General features: G+C 40.0%; 5 protein-coding genes and 1 non-coding gene across 9 annotated transcripts; 3 read left to right on the top strand and 3 right to left on the bottom strand.

The window, feature by feature from the left end:
- Positions 1–10,534: 10,534 nt before the first annotated feature.
- On the bottom strand, positions 10,535–16,091 carry LOC115761797. 2 transcript variants are annotated; one of them, XM_030703739.1, is made up of 2 exons: positions 15,972–16,091; positions 10,535–11,382 (listed from the first exon to the last, which is right to left on the bottom strand). In XM_030703739.1, the coding sequence occupies exon 2, from the start codon at positions 11,351–11,353 to the stop codon at positions 10,598–10,600; it is 756 nt and encodes a 251-aa protein (XP_030559599.1). In that variant the 5' UTR covers positions 11,354–11,382; positions 15,972–16,091; the 3' UTR covers positions 10,535–10,597. The 2 variants fall into 2 exon arrangements, with proteins under 2 accessions (XP_030559599.1, XP_030559600.1); XM_030703740.1 differs by lacking the exon at positions 15,972–16,091 and adding an exon at positions 13,431–13,537.
- Trnai-aau lies at positions 11,761–11,834 on the bottom strand. Its single transcript has one exon. It is a non-coding gene; the product is annotated as a tRNA-Ile (tRNA).
- On the top strand, positions 13,784–17,773 carry LOC115761796 (mitochondrial dicarboxylate carrier). Of its 3 annotated transcripts, none has more exons than XM_030703735.1 (3): positions 13,784–13,911; positions 16,502–16,925; positions 16,987–17,667. In XM_030703735.1, exons 2-3 carry the CDS (start codon positions 16,525–16,527, stop codon positions 17,450–17,452), a joined length of 867 nt encoding a protein of 288 aa, XP_030559595.1. In that variant the 5' UTR covers positions 13,784–13,911; positions 16,502–16,524; the 3' UTR covers positions 17,453–17,667. The 3 variants fall into 3 exon arrangements, with proteins under 3 accessions (XP_030559595.1, XP_030559597.1, XP_030559596.1); XM_030703737.1 differs by lacking the exon at positions 13,784–13,911 and adding an exon at positions 16,236–16,424 and having other exon boundaries at positions 16,987–17,773; XM_030703736.1 differs by lacking the exon at positions 13,784–13,911 and adding an exon at positions 16,237–16,402 and having other exon boundaries at positions 16,987–17,668.
- A 37-nt stretch (positions 17,774–17,810) lies between these two features.
- LOC115761798 lies at positions 17,811–19,702 on the top strand. The gene is made up of 2 exons (XM_030703741.1): positions 17,811–18,056; positions 19,304–19,702. The coding sequence occupies exons 1-2, from the start codon at positions 17,835–17,837 to the stop codon at positions 19,616–19,618; spliced, it is 537 nt and encodes a 178-aa protein (XP_030559601.1). The 5' UTR covers positions 17,811–17,834; the 3' UTR covers positions 19,619–19,702.
- LOC115761795 (lipase 3) lies at positions 19,630–21,005 on the bottom strand. Its single transcript, XM_030703734.1, has 3 exons — positions 20,897–21,005; positions 20,122–20,841; positions 19,630–20,054 (listed from the first exon to the last, which is right to left on the bottom strand). Exons 1-3 carry the CDS (start codon positions 20,978–20,980, stop codon positions 19,674–19,676), a joined length of 1,185 nt encoding a protein of 394 aa, XP_030559594.1. The 5' UTR covers positions 20,981–21,005; the 3' UTR covers positions 19,630–19,673.
- Positions 21,006–23,943: 2,938 nt separating this feature from the next.
- LOC115761752 lies at positions 23,944–24,419 on the top strand. The gene is made up of 2 exons (XM_030703653.1): positions 23,944–24,058; positions 24,132–24,419. Exons 1-2 carry the CDS (start codon positions 23,964–23,966, stop codon positions 24,346–24,348), a joined length of 312 nt encoding a protein of 103 aa, XP_030559513.1. The 5' UTR covers positions 23,944–23,963; the 3' UTR covers positions 24,349–24,419.
- Positions 24,420–24,422: the final 3 nt, after the last annotated feature.

Below are 24,422 nucleotides of genomic sequence, written 5' to 3'. Positions count from 1 at the left end.
TCGTGTATGCATTTTTATATATATATATATATACATATATATATATATATATATATATATATATATATATATGTATGCATATGCTTTGTATGCTTATATCCAAGACTCAGTTTACCCTAGATTCCTCAAAAAAAAATTCCCTTCTTCATAGACTTCTCTTTAAATACTAGAGGCGGCTGCTTATTATTCGAGGAGGCGGCATCAACTATGGAGGAGGCGGCAGCTTGAATAATACAGCAGATGGGAACTTGAGCAAAGGAGGAGGCAGGTTCTAGGAACCCGAAATTTTCATATGTGGTGGAGGTACACACTAAAACTGGGTTTTGAGAAAGTCCAACCGCAAGTGTGGGAAAATCGCATTTGTATACAACTTTTTATTAACCATCCGATTGGTCTCAAACTCTTTGTACAAATAATATTCAAATATTTTGTTGGCCGAAGTTATAAGTTGTACTAAATGAATACGTGTTTCAAAGATATTTGAAGTTTCTCGCTATGAACCGATTGGCTTAAAATTCATTTTCAGAGATCGTTGTAAAAATGTATCTAATACGTGTTTCACAGTTTTTGCAAAATCAGCCCCTTTTGGATGAGAAATGAGGGTGAATGGTCGTTCTTTTAAGTTTTGATTGGAGTTACAGTTAATTTCAAATCAAAACATAAATACATACTAAATGAATAAGTGTTGCAGCGATTTTGAATATTCTACCGACAGCTGTGGAAATTTATCAAAATAATGTTGCATGCAACTATTTTGCTTACCATCGGATCGGTTTCAATTGTATTCAGAGATTTTCATGAAAATTTATTTGATATGCTTCTCGCAAAATCCATCGCTCTTAGAAGGAATAACGCTTCAAAGGTTTATTAAATGAAAGATTGTTTTCTACTTCATTTTTAATAAATATTTAATATTATACGTTTTATTATCACAACGAATTAAGAAATGTTGCAATAATTTTTGGGCCAAATTATTTGGACTGTTTTTCAATAGGGTTTAAACTGAGTGTCATCTTGAAATCGTTTCGAATTGGTTGTAATAGAAATCTTTTTCCCAAGTGCGCATACGAGTTGAAATTGAGAAGAAAGCGAAATCTAGAATTATATTGCTTGGGCAGTCAGGTAATTAAATCATTTGCAGGTGAGCGCGTGCTCTGATTTAATTACGCCTCCTGGCTTCAGCTCAAGAGCTGTAGACGCTGCCGGCTGTTAGTCTATTCATGTCGCATTTCAGCGGCAGTTTTGACGCCCAGACAGAAGGCACGAGCTTGCACATCCACCCACACACAGACACACACAAACACATACAAACACATACACACATGCACATATAGAAACAATGCATCATTTGTGCTGTGCACAGTTCGTAAATTAGGCGTCTAAGTTAGCGCAACGAGACGCGGCTACCCAAGAAACTCGTGCGCCAATTGAGTAAGAGTTAGGAAAAGTTGGCGATTAAGAGCAGGAAGGAGTGTGGGGAAGAGGGGGCATGCTGCAACCGCAGTCTGATGAATGGCGCAACTTGGCTTCCCATTGCCATTGCCAGCTCGTGCATTGTCTATGGCTAGCCAGGACTCGAGTTGGAAATTGGAATATAGCTATGCGTACCGTTTTGTACATATTTTTATGTGAATATATTGCAACTGCTGCCATTTGTGGCATCCACAAAATGAACTGTCGACTAACTACGTTCAGCTGTACACGACTCGAAGCTATTCTCAAGGCTGCGAGGTTGACTTCATAAGTAATAAATCACAACCTAAAATGTAGAAATTGATAAAAATCAATATTATTATATTAACCAGAAGGAACAGTTATGTAAGCCGGAACACTATTCTATATAGCTCGCAAGGAAACATTCGCTTAGAAATTGTGATTGAATTGAACAAAAGCACAGCAAACCTTTACAAAGTACCTCACACAGATGGAAAATTAGTTTTTCTTGGAAAAGCTTAACAGGCAGAAGTGTTAAAAATTTTTTTTTTACCGACTCGTTCATTACTAATTCGGTTTTACTGAAATATATGTTATATTATATAAAAAATAGAAAATATAATAATATAAAATATAATAATCCAAAATGCTCTATATAAGTTCTTTATATATGAATAACCGCCAAAAAAACGGATATATGATTTTTTTTCCACAATTCAATTTGATTTCCACCAAGCGAGGGACCTTCAAAATGGAGTGTGGTTACAAGGTTCTGTAGCCTATAGGGTATATACAATGAAAGGGTATTTACAATAATAAGTTATTTACAATGATGTTGTTGTGAGCAGAGTGTATTCAAAAGATATGATTTAATGCGCCCTATTGATAGATTGCAGGTGTGTTTCCTTTGGAGGCACTTTTCTGTAATGATGTCAGCCAGGACCCTGGCGATCGCGCTTTGATGCCAAATTTGATCTGTTCTTCAAACTTTCTTAAATGGAGATCTTGTTCGATGGCAGCATTTGTGACACACCATGGAAGGGCGGCAAACACTCGTGCTGCCTTCTAGATTTGGACAATTCCTAGTAACGATGCCGTTCCCCGGACGTAGACAGGCACTTGGCCCGATTGGGCTTCAGCATCGCGATTTGCAGCTTGATCCGGGATTTCGAAAGACATTCGAGCTTCTATAACCTTCCCAGGCAATTGACAGTTTGCTGAGAAAACGTGCAAAGTTTTATCAAGACATGGATGCTTATTCTGATGAGGAATACGCATATCTCTTTTATGGGGTATGCTGACTTGTTCAATGTGCAGTACATTTCTGGCCAAAATACACGATGCAAGTCTATAAAGAGGTATTATAAGGCGGCTGGAACTTCAAAGGCTACAAATAAGTTTTGTAGGGCAGTTAGGAACTTCAAAGAAGCCATGTAGGATTTTAGGATTTTATTGCCAACAATTAACTTTTATAATCAAAGATGTTTTATTTTTTTTTTTAATTTTTAATTAAATAAACAATTAGAAATAGATTTTATATTAATTCAAAATTCTTGAAAAGGGGTTTACACTAATAGGTATAACTCGAGGATCAACCCTTGTATAATTTCAACTCAATTTATAGCATTGTTCTTTACAGCGTTAACATTGCAAGCTATTAGCGATGCTTTTGTGTGGCAACGCCCCCCCCGTCCCCCCTCCACTCCATACTTTACCGCCTTAGAAACCGACACACCTCACAACTTACAAAGTTTACTTTTTATGGCAACAGTATGTAAACTTTGGCAGTTCAACAGTTTTGGTCGAGGTCGAGCCGGGGAACTCCAGCAGCTCCAACAGCTTCAGTTCCAGCACCTTTCAGCGGCGGCCCGAGGCGGAGCAGGGACCAGCAAAGGATCTTTGGCATCCCACACACAATTTGCATAATTTTGTGTTAATTGAAAAAGTTGCCCGGCCACAAAATCAAATCTATGGACTTGGGCTAAGCGACAAGTAAGTGAAACTCAAGCTGCTTAATATACGACTGCAAATGCTCTGATTAATTGCGCAACTGAGCCACGAAAATGTTATTTTTGGTCCATGTGGCTGGCCGAGCCGAGGCGCGCGCTGGCCCCCAAGCATTTGGCAGCACATTTAAGTTATGTCTTGCGAATTGGACGAATTTGAGCTCTCCGCGTGTTTGAGTTGGGCGCGTGTCGTGCTCTCTGTTGTGCCGACCGAAAGAAAGCAAGAAAATATATGAAAATATTTAAAAAAGTTGTGAGTGCTTCGTGCTTGTGTCGAGCCGTGCTTGAAGATTTCCAAACGGAACTATCTCATTTGTGTGTGCGAGTGTGATTGTGTTTCGGTGGAGGCACTCGATGAAGCATGTCGTGGCTCTGGTCTCATATTTCATGTGGCTTGACAATAATAACTCCAGATACGAAAACACCAACAGCAATAAAAATATGAAAAGCCACAACAATACACAATTTGCTTTGCAGTTACATTTTGGCGGCACATTTTGTATAATTTGATGATTTCATTAAATAAATTGCCAGGGGAGGCATTTGCTTTCTTAGCTGTTGTTGTTGTGCGTGTGTGTGTTTGTGTGTGTGGCTCGTGTTGCTCGTGTTGCCACTTTGACATTGGCCTAATGAAGAACGCTGCAAGAAATAATTAAAATTAGCCCAAACAAGCGAACAGCTTGTGGCCTGTGGCCAATACAGCCTGACGACCTTCCTCAACACGAGCCCTGGCGACGCACTCGTGCCTGGCATACAAATTATTTCTATTTCATGTGCGAAGAGCGCTGATTCAGTTTTTCCAGCTTGGCTAGGCCCACCTGCTGCCGCGTTGGCTTTAATCTCCTTTAATGCACTCTATTAACAATGGTTTTGGCTGTGGCTGCCTAAAAGCCATGGAAAATTGACGGCAGGAAGTGAGCGAAAGAAGTGCGTTTCAGTGCCGTTGACAAAAAGACAACAGCAACTTTTGAGGGGTTTCCAACTACGAGATTCCCTGACATTTTTTTTTCTCTTAACTATATATAATTATCATATATCATATAATCTCATCGGAGACTGCAAATTAGGAGTAAGAAAATTCAAACCTTTTTTTGATAACTTATAACTTATTCCAAGTTTCAGGAATATATCGTAGATAAATGTAGCCAGAGACACAACAGTTGATATGTTTTTCTCCGAGCTGGACGCGTATAGGTACTGAAATGTATTTATTCTACCAAGTTACCGCAATATGCCCTTTTTCATACACTTTCAACGGATACAGGGTATAACAATACATGGCTGCTGACAGTAAAATTTACGTTGAGTATATTGATATATGTGTGTGAGTGGGCGTTACTTTGGCTGTCAGCCGGTGTTTACTTCTGGCCACATATGTTGATGTTGATGTCCTGTTGCCCTTTGCACCTCGACAGGCCCCAGCCATCACTCGCTATTCGCACAACTTTCAATTCGACGCCCACATTTCAGCGCCTCGAGCTGTGTGCAAAATTTACTGAAATGCCAAAGTTTTTAGCAAAATTACAGCCATAAACTTGGCTAGCGGTGTCAGCAGAAGCCAAATTAGCGGCTCGCTAAGTTGGAGAATTGCATAGAAATAGAGTGAGAGAGAGAGAGTGGGAGAGAGAGAGAGAGGAATGTCAGGCTCGACACAAGCGTAATTAAACGCATTTGTTGGCGCACAATTTGCACTGGGCCATTGGGGCAAACATAAATGCAAATCTTTGGGTCAGCCATAACCATTCCGAGGAGGCAAGCCAAACGCCTACCGAGCGCCAAAAACTCGATAGAACTTTTTAGTAATTTTTTATGGCAGCTCGAGCCGCCACAAGCCAGACAAGACCACTAGCTGCTTGGCAGCACAATTTAAGTAGAGCAACTTTTATCTTTTTCGAGCTATCAAATTTCAACATTTTTCTTTTTTAATTGCGAGCAGGGCTTACCTTACCTAATTATCTTGACGCCCACAATTGTATTCAAATAAAGTTTGTAAGTTTGTAAGTTTGCTAAGGACTGGCAAATTTTAGTTTTTATACCCCGAACTCATTGAAAATGGGTAAAAAGGGTAAAAAATGTATTTGTGCAAATGTATGTAACAGGCAGAAGGACGCATCTCCGACCCCATAAAGTATATATATTCTTGATTAGCATCAATAGCCGAGTCGATCTAGCCATGTCCATCTGTCTGTCTGTCTGTCTATCTGTCTATCTGTCTATCTGTCTGTCCGTCCGTCTGTCCGTATGTATGAAAGCAAGGATATCAGCACCTACAAGAGATAGAGACTTGAAATCTTAGCTGTAGGTCCTCCAAGCGCAGATCGAGCTTCTTTTTGATAATCGATAACTTACTCCGTTTCCCAGCAATCGATAAAAATCGATATCGAAATTCTGTTTTTGAGCAAATTGGGTAAATATTAAAAGCTAGAGTCACAATCTTGACGAAGTGCTCCATAACCAGAGTATCTTATTTAAATCTACTGAACAAATGAAGCTGTTAGATGTTCTTTGGCTTACCCGAAACTAATAATGTTGTTTTTTTCAGCTCCACCTTTTTGTTTGAAGCATACACACGCCCAGTTTGTTGCAACTGTGCCACCAATTGCTGCCTAATACGGTCGATATTGCGCCGCGCAAACAACAGGTATTACACACAGTGCAGTCAGACATTTCAGTGAGTGGATGCGGATGCCAATACAATAACTGGGGCGAGTATCAGTAACAGTAAATTCTATTCATAATATTCCAAACACACGCGGCACGTGTTGTTGCCATAGATTTGTCCTTGCCACTTGCCGTTTACTTTATGCATTGGCAACAATAATCAGACGGGAACGACGACGACGAGGAGCACAACAAAGCATCTACGCATCCGAGTACGACACTTGGGGCAACCAATAAAAAGTATTCTGACAAATAAAGTAAATCTGGGGCAAGCAGCATTTTAATGCAATTTGCTGCAAACGAGCGACAAAAACATAAACGAGGCCATATTGTATTTTTTAGCACTTGCCAAAGGATATTACAAGCTTAACACGATATGTGCAGAGGGACATCTCCTAAGATCCAACAATTAGTTTCGAACCCTTGCCTGACAATCCACTTGGGTTCCTCTGCAAAACTCAGAATAAATAAGCTTTAGCTTGGCTTATTACAAAATCTTATCAATATATAGAATGCAGCTAATATATCATATTAAAGAAAGCAAGTAGAATTAGTCTTTATATAAAATATATCTCTAGGCAATAATATCCCTATTCACATAGAGCAAGAGTATTTGATCTTTGGCATGTCAAATATAGCTGTTCAAACATGTTCTTCATTTGATGTCTTGAATTACGAGCCACTTTTGTCTATGGATATCGAAAAGCAAATTATGTCACAAACCTGGACAAGCGTTATGAGCTGAGTGGGCAGCATACACAGGTCAGGCTCAGGCTGAGGCGCGCGTGTGCATTACCCTCAAAGATTGAGGGGCCATTACGAGGAAATTTCATTACACCGACTTGCGTAGGTGCGAAACATGAGCAGCACTTAACGCAAACTCGTTCACCTGTCAGCCGAAACTCGGCCCCGTTGCGACAGTTAACCATAGCCAAAGCCCGCAAAGCCGCGACTCCGCTGATAAAATTGTAAAGCACTTTGGGCCAAAAACTCGAGACCAAATCGAGTTGAAGAGAGAAAAAATGAATATGATAGAAAAGTGCCGTTCAAGGTTGTCGCATCTGAATTGGAAAGCCATAAACTGCGAGGCGTTCGGGCGTCAAATGTTGCGTATACGCAACGTAATCAATTTAAATGTTTTTTCTCTCTTTTTTCTTTCTACTTGGTTTATCAGCTGTGGCTCGTGCGATTACCAAATTGCAAAGCTCACACAAATTTCGAGTGTATCCGCAGAGAACTTCATTAGCAAAAAAATGTTCAAGCCAGCTTAATTCAATTTTAATTTGCCCGCCGAAAATATTTGCGCAATGCTGTACAGCAATGTGTGGCAAAATGTTAAATTCCTTGAGAAAACAGTTTCCTTAATTGGCCGGAACCGCAAAAAAAAAAAGAAGAAATGTGAAGATAAAAGCACGACACAGCCAAATGTTCATTGGCTGCACTCAAATGTGACGAGGACTGCGTTGATATGACAATTGCACAAGTTTTCTTTTTCGTTTTCCAACTTTTATCTAACTCTATTTCTCACGGTCATTTGGGTTCTGCTTTGTCGAAACTCAAATGTTCGTCTTTAATTTCTCAATGTTCACTTTTGCCTGTGCTCAGCTCTGAGTCGAATTCAATTAAACAATTAAATGCCAACTGGGCAAATGTACTTCCAGCAAGCAATTTGGCCATCTGGCTGCGACTACCGAAATGCATTAGCATTTTGGAGGCGACATTTTCGTCTTTAATCTTATCTCTGTTCCTGTTTGAACAATTCTTTATTTTCACTTTGTGCTAGTCTTTTCCACTTGTCATCCGTTGCTTTATTCATATTCCATTTTTCGAGCTAGCATTTGCTCAAAGTTCATTTCCTTTTAAACATAAAATGTCATGCTTAAGGCTTGAATTGCTTATGATGCCGAGAACGAAGCTTTAAAGCATTATCTTGCCCGTTGGCATGAGCTAGCGAATTTAACAAGTCGAGTCTGTCTGACTATAAGATATCCTCTGAAAATACCCTAAAAGAGTTTTAGCTTGGCTTCATCTTGGCAAGGCTTTGCACTTTAGCAAAAACCAATTTTTAAATAATTTCTCAACTTGGCATTTAACACACCATTTATCTCCGAGCTTCTTTTTAGCTAGACCCCACAGGATATTAAAATTTCATACTCAAATAACTTCTGTGTTTGTTGTGCGATTGATATAAACTTTCCCGAGCTTGACATGAATACGTTATCTCTGACCCTTATAAATATGCTGATCGGTAAATGTCTTCTGGTTGCAAATGCCTTCCCCTGCCTGTTTAATGGCTATGTTTAACCTCAATACACCCAGTTTTAAACAGTTTTCAATGGGCATTTAAAGGCAGGCACTTTAGAAGTCTATGCACGTACAACAGATATAGGGACCTGTTCATTTACATAAATACTCTCCAGCTCTTAAAGCGACATAGAGCCCATAAAGCATATGAAAAGTGAACGTTAGACGCATGTGCTTGTGCCACGTAGTGCTGTTCATTTAATAACTTCGCCAACTCTTCTAGTCCTTCGTGTTGTTTTCATTACTTTAACATAATTTGAAATCCTTTTAAGCTGAAGCACTTCAAGCGGCAAATCAAATAAATAAACGCTGGTTGTAAGAAGCTAATGCAAAAACCCTTTAGCTGAACAGACTTTAAAACGCAAATCGCGGCAGTTAAATAAATATTACGCATACGCCATGTTGCTGCGCCCGTAGAGAAATTATGAGTATGTGCGCCAAACAAGGGCGACACAATGACTATATAAATCGACAGATGCGATGGAGGGGGAGGAGACTATCAACTGGCAGGCAACGAAATAAAATCTTTAAAAAAGGGTTCTGTGCATGTGTGTGTGCATTTTTTTAAGAGCTGAGCAGCAAAATTTATTCAGCCTGGTCCATACTAATATGCCGTTATTATCAGTGATGAAAGGGTAGCCAGGCGAGTCGGTCTTATGGGGGCCAGTGCACAGTTTTCGAGCCTATAGCTGAAAATAAATTATGGCTCGTTTTTTTTGTCTGCATGATGATGCCATTGTCACAGCCTGTATGTGTGTGTGTGTGTGTGTGGTGCATGTGATTGGGCGTAAATATTTTTCAGCTCGAAAGTATGCAACGAAATTGCCCGCACGCACATTAAATTGTCCACAACGCTGTCATTAACTTGGCTAGCCGGCCCACACAAATTGCTAAGCCTGCCGGCTACTGTTGCGCCCAATTTTTTAGCCTAATCAAAGTGATATTTTCCAGTGCTTTATATGCGAGTGGCAGTTTATTACCATTCCATAAACAAAAGTCGTTCTTGGCTTTTGAAGTTGCCGAGAGACACACATATATACATAGTATTAGTGCAGCTTCCGTTTGGTTAGCAGCCCACGTTTCCATTTAAAGGGGAAAAATATTCCCACTTTAAGCATACTTTTTGATCACGCACAAATAGTTTGCGGTTTACGTGTCCTTTGACTTTCAATTTAAACACTTAGCGAACGTTTGCGCTAAAGCCAACCATCTATGCAATTAATTAAGGCGTTGCCAGATCCAGCCGTTTGCCTTGCCCAGCACTGGCAGGGCGACATTGCCAGAAACTTCGTTACAGTTAACTGTTAGCGGTAAAAACAGAAAATGGTCCGAATTAAAAATGTTAAAAAATACAAAACGAAGCACTTTATGCATGGATCATTTAAGATGTTGAAAAAGGTTTGAATTACAAAAAAGTTTCGACGACGTAAAAATGCTGATGCTGTGCAGATTGGAAATTATCGTTATTCACAGAGCAGAGAAAACTTCATCAGCTTTTGGGGGCGTTCTGCTTAAATTCAATATTCTGTTTGCTTTCGATACACTGCTTACAAAGCGGAAAAGAGTATATTAGCTGTTGAGTAAGTTTGTCTATGTACTTTTCGACAATTTGACTTTCACTGAAAATCATCAATTCCGAATTACAAAAAAATTTTAAAAAAAATCCTCCCAAGGTCATAGTTTAAGAGCCGCCCTCTTAGGTTAATGTCACTCCATATAATCTTTTTAAGCTCTTATTACTGAGAACAGAGTATTGCGCAGTCGTTTGCGTCCGTTTGCTACGCTCTCGCTTGTTTCACTTTCGCCTTACTTTGAACATTGCCCCTTATCTTTGGTGACCGCTGCGACCACAGGATATTTGAACTCCGCTTTGGTTTACATTGCCGAAGCGCCGTAAAGTCAGGACCAGACATGAATTCATCATTATGCGTCCGTCACTGGTGCTGGTGTCCAGCTGGCGTGACGTCAACAGATGCCAAAGCGAAGAAGACAACGCAATTAGAATGTACGAGAAAATGACAAACAGCAGATGTTATTGGCACATGACATTCGATAGACGTTGACAAGCCAAACGGACAAGGATCGAGTGCAAGGAGCAAAAGATTTCACAAGTACACCAAGACGATGGGTTTAGTTATATCAAAATGGCTTTAATAAATTCCATAAAAAAGTGAAGCAATGCGATTTTGAACTTAAACTTTGACGCCGATTTCGCCCGGATTGAAAATCTTGACATTGCGATCGTTGACCTTGTAGAGCACCTCCTTGCGGGACTGCTCGCACGCATAGCTGCCCTCGTCCAGGACACGCTCAATCAACAGCCTGCCATCGACCTCGCGGAAGACGCCGCTCTTGAGCCGCAGCACCTGGATGCGCACATGTCCCAATTTGGCCACATTATTGTCCGTCAGCTGATGAATGTCGCTGTTGCTCAGCTTGGTGATGACCGTCAGATTCTCATGCTCCTTGGCCAGATCGGCCAGATCCAGGCAGAACTGTTGCACCTGCTGCTTGCTGGCGCCCAAATTGAATAATATGGACAGATTGTCAATCAATATGGTGTAGCTGCTGCGATTGGGAAAGTTGTTGGCCAGTTGGCTGCGTATATCCTTCACCAACTGCTCGGTTAGCGTTAGGCCATCCGGCGAGCGCAGCCACTTGGAGCTGAGGCCATGTCGCGCCATGTCGCTGAGCACATCGATGACATTGAGCGTCTTGTCCAGAAAGATGTTCGTATTGTAGCCGAGCCGCATGCCCGCATTGAAATAATGCTGATAATGATGCTGCAGACAGACGAGCAGCGTGCCCGCGTTGGAGATGCGCAAACGTTGCCCCAATATGCAGCTAATCAGGAAGCTGCCATCCACGTTGGACTCCTCGCTGATGTGCACGAAACCGGGCAACTTCTGTTCATTCAACCCGCACGCGAGCAGCACTGAGGCGGCCATAATTCAGACAAATCGTGCGTTGCTTGGAGCTGAAATTGCAAAACAACAAAAGAACAACTCAAGTGAATATGTTTCATCAATTTATAAATGCCATTAAATGTATTATTAATTAATTAGCAGTGTCATATTCGGCGACGGGTCACGTGCTGCGTGCCCCATGTTTGGGGCTACACAAGTTGACCGGCTGCGGCTGCGGCGGCGGCGACTTTCAGACTTTCTTTTTAATTTATTTACTCGGGTAAACATTTTCATTTTGTCACTTCATCATGGCTGTCAGCGGCACACGTAGCCAATAACCCGGCAATCAATGAAAACAAAGCACTCAAAATAATTTATTAAATGTTGATATAAGAGAAAAAAGAATACAAAATTACAAAAAAAAAATAAACAAAAACAAAAAAGTAGCTTGGCCCATGAGGGGATCGAACCCGCGACCTTCGCGTTATTAGCACGACGCTCTAACCAACTGAGCTAATGGGCCGTTGAACGATGCGCCGCCAAAAGCCCAGTTAAACTGTAAAGCACTCTAAAGCACCGTTGAATAAAAGCTTTTGCGAAAGCTTGCACGCGTTTTGTCAGCGTTTAAGGCATGCGTAAATATTCTGAACAAAGTTTAATTCGGTAAATTAAATATTTGAATAGACCAGCTAAAAAGCTGTTAAAACGTGTTTCCGCCATTTTTTCAGCACGCAAATAATAAAATCGTTTTAAAAATTAATATTGCATTTGCTTTTCGAATTATCTAGGCTATGTCTCTAATCTCTTCCCTGGCAACACTTTGTGCACAATGCAATCGCTTGCTTGTTTATCGAGCTCGAAACGCTGAAAACTTTTGTGTATTTTGTGCTGCAAATTAATTGCAAATAAACGTTCTAATGGAACCTTGACTCACAATACGAATTGCCTAATGGAGATATGCCGTTTAAATTACGAGCATAATTAGTACAAATTATGAAGGCATTTAATTTAAATGAATTGTTCATATATACTTGTATATATATTATGTAAAGCGGCGCCTAACAGCTGATCAATAATATTTTGTGTTTATTTTTGGCTTCCACATGGCCGATCGGGCGTTGATATTTTATTTCTTACATAAAGGGCATTTCAAATACATCATTTCAATAAGCCCAGCAGAACGTAAGGATGATGCGCGACTTAATAATACCCTGCAGCTATTCACGTGTGCATAAGGTAATACTCAAACTTGTAAATGTATACGGAAAGTATATAAGCACACATAGATAAAAACTGGTTGCTTCCGCTTTTCCATATGTGTTAATATATACTAAACAAATTAGCATCATTTCAATTGCTTTCTGGTATAACGAAATATAAAATACAAAATACGAAATAAACTCGACCTCCATTTCAGATTTCTGTGTTTAGATCCTATAGTCGACACCTCGGATGAACTATTGAAAACGAGCACACCTGTTATAAGTATTAGTGCACAAAAAAATCGAAATTCATTTAGTTATGGTATGCCTGCCTCCTTTTATGCACCAATTTAATTGTTTATTTTTTCAACTAATTCTTGAAGAATTCAAAACATGTTTTCTAATTTCACTCTTTAGCTATGTTTTTTGTTCTCAACATCTCAAAATGGGTGGCATACCATACTTTTGAGATACTCCGCTCTAGAATATACAATAAAAATAAAAATAATACCAATTTTTCTAGTTTTTGTAAGTTACAATTTCCAACTACCGTATATACAATATTCATACCGATTTGATTACATTTGGACACAGGGTATTAGAAACAAAAAAAAAAGTTTAGAAGCGATAACGAGTGGTCAGCCGATGAACGATTTGGGCGATATGACAAATTTGAACACAGCTACAAACGATTGTATACAAATGTACATATAAAACTAATGTGTACACAAAATGTATGCAAACCTTGTCGAGCGTGCAGCAAATTCTACCGTTTACTGCGCTTACATGGCAGATAATGTACACTAACATTTACTGTATAAGTGTACCATTGTAGAATGGAAACTCACACACATACAAACAAAGTGCGAGCAAGCGAAGGTTATGACAAGAAAATAAATAAATAAAAAAGCTCTCACCAATTTATGTTTAATGCACGCAGCACTCTCTTTCGCTCTCCCAACTCTTACGCTCTCGCACTATCGCTGGGTTGATTTGAATTTGATTGTGGCTGCCGGAGCGTCTGACAACTGACTAACTTAAGCCGAACCCGCCACACTTCTGGAAACATTTCCAAGCGACCGCCTTGACCGCGCTGTCACGCAAACGGCGATAAAACAAAACCAAAGCTAAACAGTTTACCGACTTAGACAAAGAGAGAGAGGAAAAGAGAGAGTGGCATAGTTTTGGACCGCCGCCGCCGGCTAACGCTGGCCGAAGCTTTGCCTGACGTTCAGTCTACACTCTGCTGACAGCGACGATCAGTACGTATTCAGTGCTCAAGCGACGAGGACGTCGTGTGGTGCGCGCCTCCAGCAGACGAGAGAGAGAGAGAGAGTAGGAAAAACTGGGCAAAGAACGATTCACAATATCCAGACCAGTTTTTCGCCGTCAATTGTGGTAATGAAACGCTGAAGTTCTTGCTCTCGCGCGTGGTGTTTGTTCGTGTGTGTGCTTGTGTGTGCTTGTGTGTGCTTGTGTGTGTGTGTGTGTTGGTGTGTATATCGGTGTTGCCAAAAATATTGAACTTGTTAAGACATTTTATAGCGGTAAACAACACGCGCCACAACATTTATTTCTCAATTTCAAGGTAAACTTTCAATTAGGTGGCTCGTCAATTCGATAACTGATGCAGCAATTGCCGTGATTTACAGTAAATTACAATTTACACACCTGCATATATGCATGTACGTAATTCAATTAAGCTTGTGTGCGCGGCAAACATGATTTACCAATATTTGTACAGACATCATTTTGATAGCAACAGCGAGAGAAATCATGGAACTATCACGCAACGTTTCGTGATCTACGGCTACGGAAAAATGTGACAATCAGCTGTTCCATAGCAGTAGACATACATATGTATGTACATATATGTATGTACGCACACATACATACATACATGCATATTTTCTAGTGGGGGCGCGGCAGCTTTGGCACTTTATATAAATCTATAAGCATGTTATTCTCATCGGATCATGTGATGTTTGTCGTTTTTTAGATACGTTTTAATTACTTGAACTTTGCTCATGGAACATTCAGTTTTATGGTCCGATAAAAAAAAACAAGCAAAATTAAGCGAACAAGAGTTGGTTCTTGTTTCTATTGACTTATCAATACCCTAAAAGGGTTATCTAAAGCGTGCTGTAAAATCACAAAAACAAATATCATTTCTTTACAACATTTTTCGAGCATTTGTAAAAACGATAATTCATTAATTTCTAACCATATAAGCCGCGCTTATCAGAAGCATATTCAAATCAAGAGATAACAAAATGTTCTTCAAGCCAAAATCCACTGAAATTTTGGCCAAACAACATAGACATCGTCTGATTTATAGACCAATTGTTGCACGTGGCGTGGTTCACACGAAATGTCTTTATATTAAATAATCGACAGCATCACAAACGCAAAACACAGCTACATATTTCATTTGCGATTTGCTACTATGAAATTTGTTATCACTAGGCAAGCGGGCAACAAATTGAAAGTCGATTAGCTCAAGCCGAACCAGCACACAGGGTCACATTTTGTTTTATGACTAAACACAAAATAATGTTAGCTAGGTATGCTAAAGATAACAGGCAGCTTATGAACCGTATTTATACAACATCAAATAAGGTTCTAAGTTGAACCAATTAGAATTTCCAATTGGGTCTACGACAGCAGAATACGCAAGTGAAGCGAAATCCAATTGAATTGCATACAGTAGTCGCTCGCAAATTAGACTTTGCATAGTTTAGAATTGTCTCGTAATTGGAATCGACATTTTTAACCATATTTTTCATAGTTTGCAAAATGGGCATATCGAAGTCTTTGAATTAAGTTTTTTAATTTGAATTTTTAAACTTAATAAAATCGAAATCATCAAATATAAAACATAACAAATATGCTTTATGTATATTTATTAATATAATACTATTAATTTATCAGAATTGGAAAAGTTTCCGCATAAATATTAGTATTTCGATTTATTTCTACATTCATTTATTTGAATATTTTGCAAAGAAAACAGGAAGTGCCAAAAAAACTGTACTTACATCTGTAGATTGGTATTTCGATGTGTTCAAAGACGGATATGATTATAAAAAGTACACATTATATATCCAAACACATATATACGTGGTTCTCACTTAAAATCCAGGTGCGCAAATTGCTTATCATAAGAATACAAAATATGAAATCAGGCAACTCTCCGAGTCGAAATAAAAACAAACAAATGCATGCATATGTATGTGTGTGTGTATTTTGGTTAGCTTCGACCACGTGTAGCTCAATGTCAATGCCGAAATAAAAAGCCGCACATAATGCAGCCGCACGCAGTAAGATGAGACGCATGCAAAATTAACAAATTGTTCGGCAACTTTATAACAGAGGCTGACGCGTCGTAATGCAGGCTAAGTGGTTAACAAGTAAACAGTAAATAAATATGTAAATAAATATTTATGCAATGTACTCACAAATCGAATGACACATATACTACCACCGCGCTCAGTGTTATGTATTTGCTGGCGGCTTTCGACAAAAACACTTTGTAATTTTACACAAAACAACTAGCGAACACAAACGAACTCAGAATGGCTGCATTTGGCAGTCAGCTGTGCGAGCAGTGCTGCCACTTAACAGCGGCTATTGTGACTAGTCAGCTTACGTTTCTAGTTGATGTGGCAAGGTTTACAGCAGTGTTGAGCAGTGCCAGATCTTAAAGGCGCGGGCAACAACGCAAGATGTGCTGCTACACGTCAACGTCATGGCTCAGCTGTTTTCAATTTTATTATCCTTAGCTTTTCATAAATTCAAGCGTAACCACGATGATGTAACCTCTCGGCCGCTGCATCGCTCAAAAATGTTGCGCGAACGTATTATTTAACTGAAGAAGTATTACTTTTTGGTAATCAGAGTTTAGCAAAATTGTGCGAAATTTTCATTAGAAACTTATCTTATTGATAAAACGCTTATGGTTACTTAAATTTTAACTTTCCGTTAACAGTCGTGCTCAACTAGCTTCACAAAATGGCCACCGCCGAGAAACATGCACGTTGGTACTTCGGTGGCATTGGCAGCGTCGGAGCGGCATGCGTAACACATCCTTTGGACCTGCTGAAGGTCACGCTACAAACACAACAGGGCAAATTGTCTATAATAAAGTTGGTGCCAAAAATCATACGGGAACAGGGCGTGCTGGCATTCTATAATGGTCTCTCCGCCTCGGTATTGCGCCAGCTTACCTATTCGACGACGAGATTTGGCGCCTACGAAGTGGGCAAAGATTTTATCAGCACTGACACATTTGGCGGCAAGATAGCATTGGCAGGAATTTCAGGTATGATTGGAGGTATCTTTGGTACCCCCGCCGATATGATAAACGTGCGCATGCAAAACGATGTGAAGCTGGCACCGGAACTGCGCAGAAAGTAAGTTATAACAAGGATTCTGTCTTGATTCAATCTAATAATGCTTGCTGTGTGCCCACAGCTACCGCTGCGGATTGGATGGCATTGTCAAGGTGTACCAAACGGAAGGCTTTACCAAACTTTTCGCTGGTGGCACCACAGCAACGGCTCGCGGCGTCTTTATGACCATCGGCCAGATTGCATTTTATGATCAGATTAAGTCAACTCTGCTGGCGACGGCCTATTTCCACGACAATCTGATCACACACTTCACGGCCTCACTGATGGCTGGCACAATTGCCACAACGTTAACACAGCCCATGGATGTGCTGAAGACGCGTTCGATGAACGCAAAGCCGGGCGAGTACAAGGGCCTATGGGATATTGTGCTCCACACCGCCAAATTGGGCCCACTTGGCTTCTTCAAGGGCTACGTGCCGGCATTTGTGCGACTTGGGCCGCAAACGATACTGACCTTTATGTTCCTAGAGCAGTTGCGGTTAAATTTTGGCTACGAGAAGAAAAGCCACAATATGTCCAATCAATAGTGCTAACATTCCAGCTGCAACTCGTCCAACAATATGAAGCGAGCACGACCTAGTTTTAGACAATGCTAATTTGAAAATTTGCTGCTGTGGCGATTTTATAAAATTCACATTTCTCATTTTTTTTTTTAAATATGAGGTGTTATCTAAATTTTGATCGAATTATGAACAAAATTATAAGTTATTGTTGCCTGTGTAGAAAACATCGCGCATCAAATTTATTTAAAAAAAAAAATGTTTTTAGTTTTAGCACCCCATAAAACATGTTCCAGCATCCGTTTCGTGTTTGGATAACATCGGCTTACGTGGCGAATGCGCAATATACGAGAATTGATCACATATAAACCCTTATAGCTAACCGATTGCCAAATCATTTTCCAGTGCAATGTCGGCATATTATGTGCATCTGGGCCTGCTGCTCCTCACAAGCTTTGTCCTGGTTCGAGCTGAAAGCGGTCGCATTGTCAAGCTGCGCAATTTTAAAAAGGTTCACGAGGACGAAAACTCTTTTCAAAGCAGCGTACAGCTCGGCGAACCGGATGATGAGGGCCACATTAAGCTAAGTGGCGAGATGACAACCCACGTCACCCTCGACAACGATTGGAAGGTGAGCCAAATATATTTTTAGGGGCGGCATTAGCCGGCTTTGCCCGGTTCACTTTTCCACGAGTGGAGAAACTTGACCACATTGTCCTACATTTTATTTCCATCCAGAAGGGTTGCCTCTTCCGTTTGAATTAGATGATCCATACAGATTTTTGATTTAATATATAAAAATTCTTAATATGTTTTCCGACTGTGTGGTTAAATTTTCTAAAATCGATTAGATATTTTTTAAAGTTTTGAATGGGATCTAGGATCCGATTGATTGGAAAACTTACAACCTAGCTCTTGATATGCGTTTCAAAGATCCGCGAATTAGTTTCTCGGCAGATCAGATGAAAATGAAAACGTTCTGATCAACCGTTTTTTGCAATGATCAAATAAAGTTAAAAATCATAAAGATATTTTAATACCCCTTTTATTTATTTAGTAAAGTATTTCTCAAAAAGCATGTCTCATATATGAAAATTATTGAATGTGGTCAAATGAAAGGCTTCCCGATTGTGGATACAAAACAAAACTCAAATTCTGCAGAAAAACCATTATCAATCGGACAGTCGTCAGTTAAGCTGTTTATGTATACATACTACCTGGTTTTGCCCGGTCCAAGCTTCTTTTCTCTTTTTCTCTACTCCTACCATTTACATAAATTGTTGTATCCCATTGAGTTCCAAAATTTAGTCCTGTTGTCTGAAGCCTGAAGACAAAAAAAAAACATTCATTTATGCTAACTTTGTCCTGCATTTTTCATCCAAGTGAAAAGATGAACTTTCACGGAGATCTTTGAACACGATTTCGATCGGTTGATAAACAAAAAAGTTTCATGCAACCGTTTCCCGCCAATTTTCCACACAGAAAGAGTGGATTTGCCAAAAAGTTGAAAACACATTTCAAATAAGTTTTCGTAAACATCTTTGCAAGTGGGCTTAATTCCGAAATTTCGCCCAAACAACCTGTTGGCCACTTTTTCTATCACATTGGCGACATTTCATAGAAATAACAACAATCTTTGCCCACCCATTTCCACCAAGGAGTTCCTTTGAAAATACGTTTGTTTGATTGAATAGTAATAAAAATAGATTCATGCGAAAGTTTCCCCCAATTTTCCATATTTGCGGGTGGAATTTCCAAAAACTCCATCTTAGCTTCTTCCTATCTCTTAGGTCAGTCAGTCGAATCAAGCAGTCTTATATATCATATAGATATTTTTGTACACATATCTTAAAAAACAATTAACTATTGGTATCGTAGGTGAATATTACACTTTATCGAAGGGCAAGCGATGACGATAAGTATAAAACACATATGGATTTGAGTCTTGGGTCTTGCGATCTGATGAGCACCTATTATAAGGACTTCTTCTATGAAAAGCTGAAGGACTATTCGAATGCGCCCCATCCCGACAACTGTCCCCTGGCGCCGAACAAGTTTCATCTCAAGGATTACCCTATAAATTTATTGCAATTTGGAAATTTTCTACTAACTGGCGACTATCGCCTAGTTGGCCAACTGGTCAAGGACGAGGAGCTCAAGCTAGAGTATCTGGCGGAATTTCAAGTGGAGTAAAATATGCTCAGTTATTGCTCGAATTTATTGTGCAGTTCCAAAATAAATAAAGAGCTTATTCGTAGTTGGACATCTGGCTGAGAATCTCATCGTAAACGTATTTCTTGGCCTCGGTGCCCCAAATGAAATCCAAATGTGCCCATTTCTCGAACGGCACCAGATAGTCCAGTGCCATGTTGGGCAGCTCATCGCGCAGTTTCCGGACATCGCTCAGATCGCACATCCAGTCGTTGGCACCATAGTAGAGCAGGACAGGAGCCTTGGCGTTCTTTAGCTTGTACTCGGGAGGATAGTAGCTGCCGTACTCGTAGGGATTGCGAATGACGGAATAGTCGAACTTGCGGAACTTGCCGGAGTTGTGCTCCTGGCAGAAGTGCAGATTCTGATTAACCGAGGCGCCGGCGGGCGAAGTAGCCTTAATATGCTCCAGCAGATCCTACAGAAAAGCAAACACTGGCATTTATAGGCATTCATCTAGTTATTTGAGGTGATGCAACACTTACATAGTCCAGTTGCTCGGAATCGTAGCCACCAATCAGGAAGATCTCGTTGGCACACATCTCGGCATAAGGTGAGGTAGCCTGGCACATTTCGATGCCCATATCCTGCTTAAACTTGTTGCTGGGCATGAACTCCATGGAGCCGCAGAGCTCAACAATGGCATTGGGCACGCCCAAAATGGGGGCAAAGGCACGGGTCAAGGGGCTCTTCATGTTGCCCATATAGGCGGCAGGTCCCAGCAGATGGGCGGACTTTATTTTGTCATTGTAGGCGGGCTTCTCGGACATCATGACCAGGTAGACAGTGGTGCCCTGAGAGTGTCCAACATATTGCACCTGTTTCTCACCGGTCACATCGAGAGCGTAGTCAATCATGGCGGGCACATCGTAGATGCCAATCTCGTTCCAGCTGAAGTTCCAGAAGATTTGCCAGAATGTGGGCCAATATTTGTGCGCCTTCGAGTACGTATTGCCACGGGCATTGCCCATCCAGACATCGTAGCCGGCATCAGATAGAATGTAGGCCAGCGCCTTGCCCGGACCCATCAGCACCCAATCGGAGCTGGAACTCAACATGCCGTGCATGAGAAAGGCAACCGGTCGCTGACCAGTGAAACCGGTCTTCGGGGAGTAGGGTATGCGATGCATGGTCAAAATGTAGTTGTCCTCCGTGACAACCGTGTGCCGCTCCATGGGATAGCCATCGTCCTCAATGCGTTCGCCCTGCACACAATTTATGGCTAGAAATTACAATCTTAACAGCTGACCCGAGACTTACGCAATCGGAGATGGGTCTTTGGCCAGCCAGCGCCAGACCCAGGACGCCCAATAGCATGGACGCGCAGATGATGTACCTTCTCATGGTCTCTTCTTGATGTATTTGGGTTCTATTGTGTTGAACTACGAAGTCCATTGCCTTATATAGGGTATCTGTTATCGGCCAATCAATATCTGAGATAGTACTCAGTGCTATCTATTGATAGTATTCCTTCTCAGACTGGGGTCTGAGTCAAAAAATTGTACACTTTGTTAACCCCCGCGAATTGTACGCTATGCGGAGCTGGGCCCTAATCAGTATTTTATTTTTTACTTTAGACACCTGAGTCTAATTTACAATTGCCCAATTCCACTGATACTTCAGCACATGTCTAACTTTAACGTCATTATTATTATACCCTGAACCCATTAAAATGGGTGAAAAGGGTATATTGTATTTGTGCAAAATGTAAATGTATGTAACAGGCAGAAGGAAGCATGTCCGACCCCATAAAGTGTATATATTCTTGATCAGCATCAACAGCCGAGTTGATTTAACCATGTCCGCTGTCTGTCCGTCCGTCTGTCCGTCCGCAAGGATATCAGAACCTTTAAGAGCTAGAGACTTGAAATTTTAGGTGTAGGTCCTCCTAGTGCCTGCGCAGATCGAGTTTGTTTCCGATAATCGATAATCGACATGCCCAGTTTCTAAGTAATCGATAAGAATCTATATTGAAATCCTGTTTTTTGAGCAATTTAGGTAAATAATAAGAGCTAGTCACCAAATTGATATGTTGCTACTAGTACTAGTACATATATATCAAGTATCTTTCATTTTATAGCTATAACTACCTCCCCGCTACTACCTCATGGCTATAAATCAAGTTTATAAACCAATTTATGCCGCCCACCAATATAAGACACAATTTAAATGCAATTGACTTTTTGATAATGCAAGAATATTCTATCATACAATAAAATGCAGAAAATTTCGTCAAGATCGGTTAAGATACATCTTAAACAAGTAAGACGTTCTAGTCGGAAACTCCCGACTAGGGGATACCCTGAACCCTCTTCTTCCAACATCAAAGGCATATATATATTTTATTTTAGAAGCTATATGTCAAGTTTGGTGACTCTAGCTCTTATTATATACCAAAATTGCCCAAAAAACAGGATATCGATATGGATTTTTATCGATTGCTTGGAAACGGAGTAAGTTATCGATTATCGGAGCATCTAAATTTGAAGTCTCTAGCTCTTATAGGTTCTGAGATCCTTGCGTTCATACATACGGACGGACGGACAGACAGACAGACGGACATGGCTAGATCGACTCGGCTATTGATGCTGATCAAGAATATATATACTTTATGGGGTCGGAGATGCTTCCTGCTGCCTGTTACATACATTTGGATTTTGCACAAATACATTATACCCTTGTACCCATTTTTAATGGGTACAGGGTATAAAAAAACCATGCGATTTTATACATACATATATATTGGCAGGCCACGAGTCAGCGGCAAAAAGTTGTTTTGTGGTCTTGTACTTGGTTTCAGGGTATTTTCTCGTCGGGCCCCCCCGACTAGAGCACTCTTACTTGTTTATATTTTATTTATTGTTTTTTGCAGAATTCTTTCAATCGTGCTTATATTATAGTCTGGTACTATAAATAAATAGACAGATAAGTGCAATCGTACGATCGCAATAAACTTTAGTTAAATTAAAATCATGATCTTTTTTATTATAGTTTTATTTTTACTATTTTGGAGAAATATTTGTTTGGGAACATCATCATGGCGTACGCATTGATTTCATAAAAATCCATAAAAATAATTGAGACATGTTTGCTTTTAAAATATTATTTAATTGAGCACGTTGAAAATGAGTAAAACCATTAAACACTGCAAATGTATGTTTCTGGCAGCAAAAAGCACCTCCGACTCCATTAAGTATATATATTCTTGATTAGCATCAATATTAGAGTAGATCTAGCCCTTGGTCTGTCCGTCTGTTCGTATGAACTCAGGAATCTCTGAACCTATACAAATTTTGAGCTTGGGCTCTCCTAGTGCTCGCTCCTGGTCAACTAGTCTCATAATCACGAAACACGTTTGCAGCAAAAATAATTTGTAATTAAAAAAAAAAAAATAATCTTATTTTATCTGTTCTTTCTTTGAGCAAAATATTTTTGGAAACATCATCATGGATCTGCCAAAATATGCCATCGATTTCTGAAAGTCTTCTTTGGGTCAACGCAGCACATAAACCTAATCGAGACATGAAAATATGCATCTAAAATATTGTATAATTATCTTAAGATTAAGTTCTTTTCATATATATTTTAGCTGTTTTGATTTCGGGAACATCACCTTTTGAATATTCTATGGATTTCTATGCTTTCGGACCGACAACGTTTCACATAAACATAATCGATAGCTAAACATATTCATCTAAAATAAAAGCCATATATTAACTTAAATTAAATAAAGTTCAGAGCTTTTCCTTTATTTTGTTATCTGTTCGGCTACTTCCGGAACATATTCGTGGACCTGCTATTGATTTCTGTACCTTCAGATCTTGGGTCCATGACACAGGTCTTTCTACAAAAACCTAATCGAGACAAACATATGCATCCAAAATAATATTTAATTAAATTAAAATCAAGACTGTTTACTCTTTTCCATACCGTCAGACAGAGAGATATGGGTCTAGGTCAAAGCTTTGCATAAAGATAATCGAGCCATAAGCATACGGATCCAGAGGTATACTTCCTTTTTGGTGTATGCTGTTATATCGGGAACACAATCATTGACCTGCTATTGATTTCTATACCCTCGGAACACCTGCTATGGGTCTAGGTCAACGCTTCATACATATAATCGAGACACGTATGCAGCCCGAATATTATTATATTGATTTCCAGAGATTCCATATGTATATGTCACATATTTGACACGGATCCATGACGACGCGACCACAACATTCAAAATTGTTCCTCAAGCAAACCGAAAACTAGACATATGACAATTTATTAGATACTGTTGCGTTGGCGTGAAAGGATTCAATTTAAATCGAACATCAAAATGAAGCATCAGCAAGTTGTTGTGGACTATTGGACCATGTTGAAGACGTCTGCACTCTGTATACTGTTGGCCATAACGGGCTTTATATTCCTCAGGTTGGCTATTTCCAATCAAATATGGTAGTAAAACTTTTGGACTGAAAGACGACGACGATTTGAAATCTTTCAGAATGGTGCAAACGATATTTTGGCTGCCCAAACGTTTCAAGCAGAACCAGGAGCGACTGGAAGCCATAGCCAAGCAATATGGCAAGGACATGGATCCGGAGGAGCGTGCCGAAATTGAAAAGATCTTCGACAGCAACGAGCCCCTAACAGAGGAGCAGATAAATAAACTGCTGGAAGGCTCGAGGACCGCAGGCGCGGAGCCCAAGAAGCAACAGTAGTTACTAACTATGTATGTTAGGACTTATACTAATAATAATTAAGTATATCATAAAAGAGTTTGATTTGTTTTTAA

Source organism: Drosophila novamexicana, unplaced genomic scaffold (assembly GCF_003285875.2).
Source record: "Drosophila novamexicana strain 15010-1031.04,08,12 unplaced genomic scaffold, DnovRS2.1 tig00000485-arrow-pilon, whole genome shotgun sequence".
Lineage (NCBI taxonomy): Eukaryota > Metazoa > Arthropoda > Insecta > Diptera > Drosophilidae > Drosophila > Drosophila novamexicana.
Note: the sequence above shows the minus strand (reverse complement) of the source record. Positions and strands in the feature narration are given on the sequence as shown.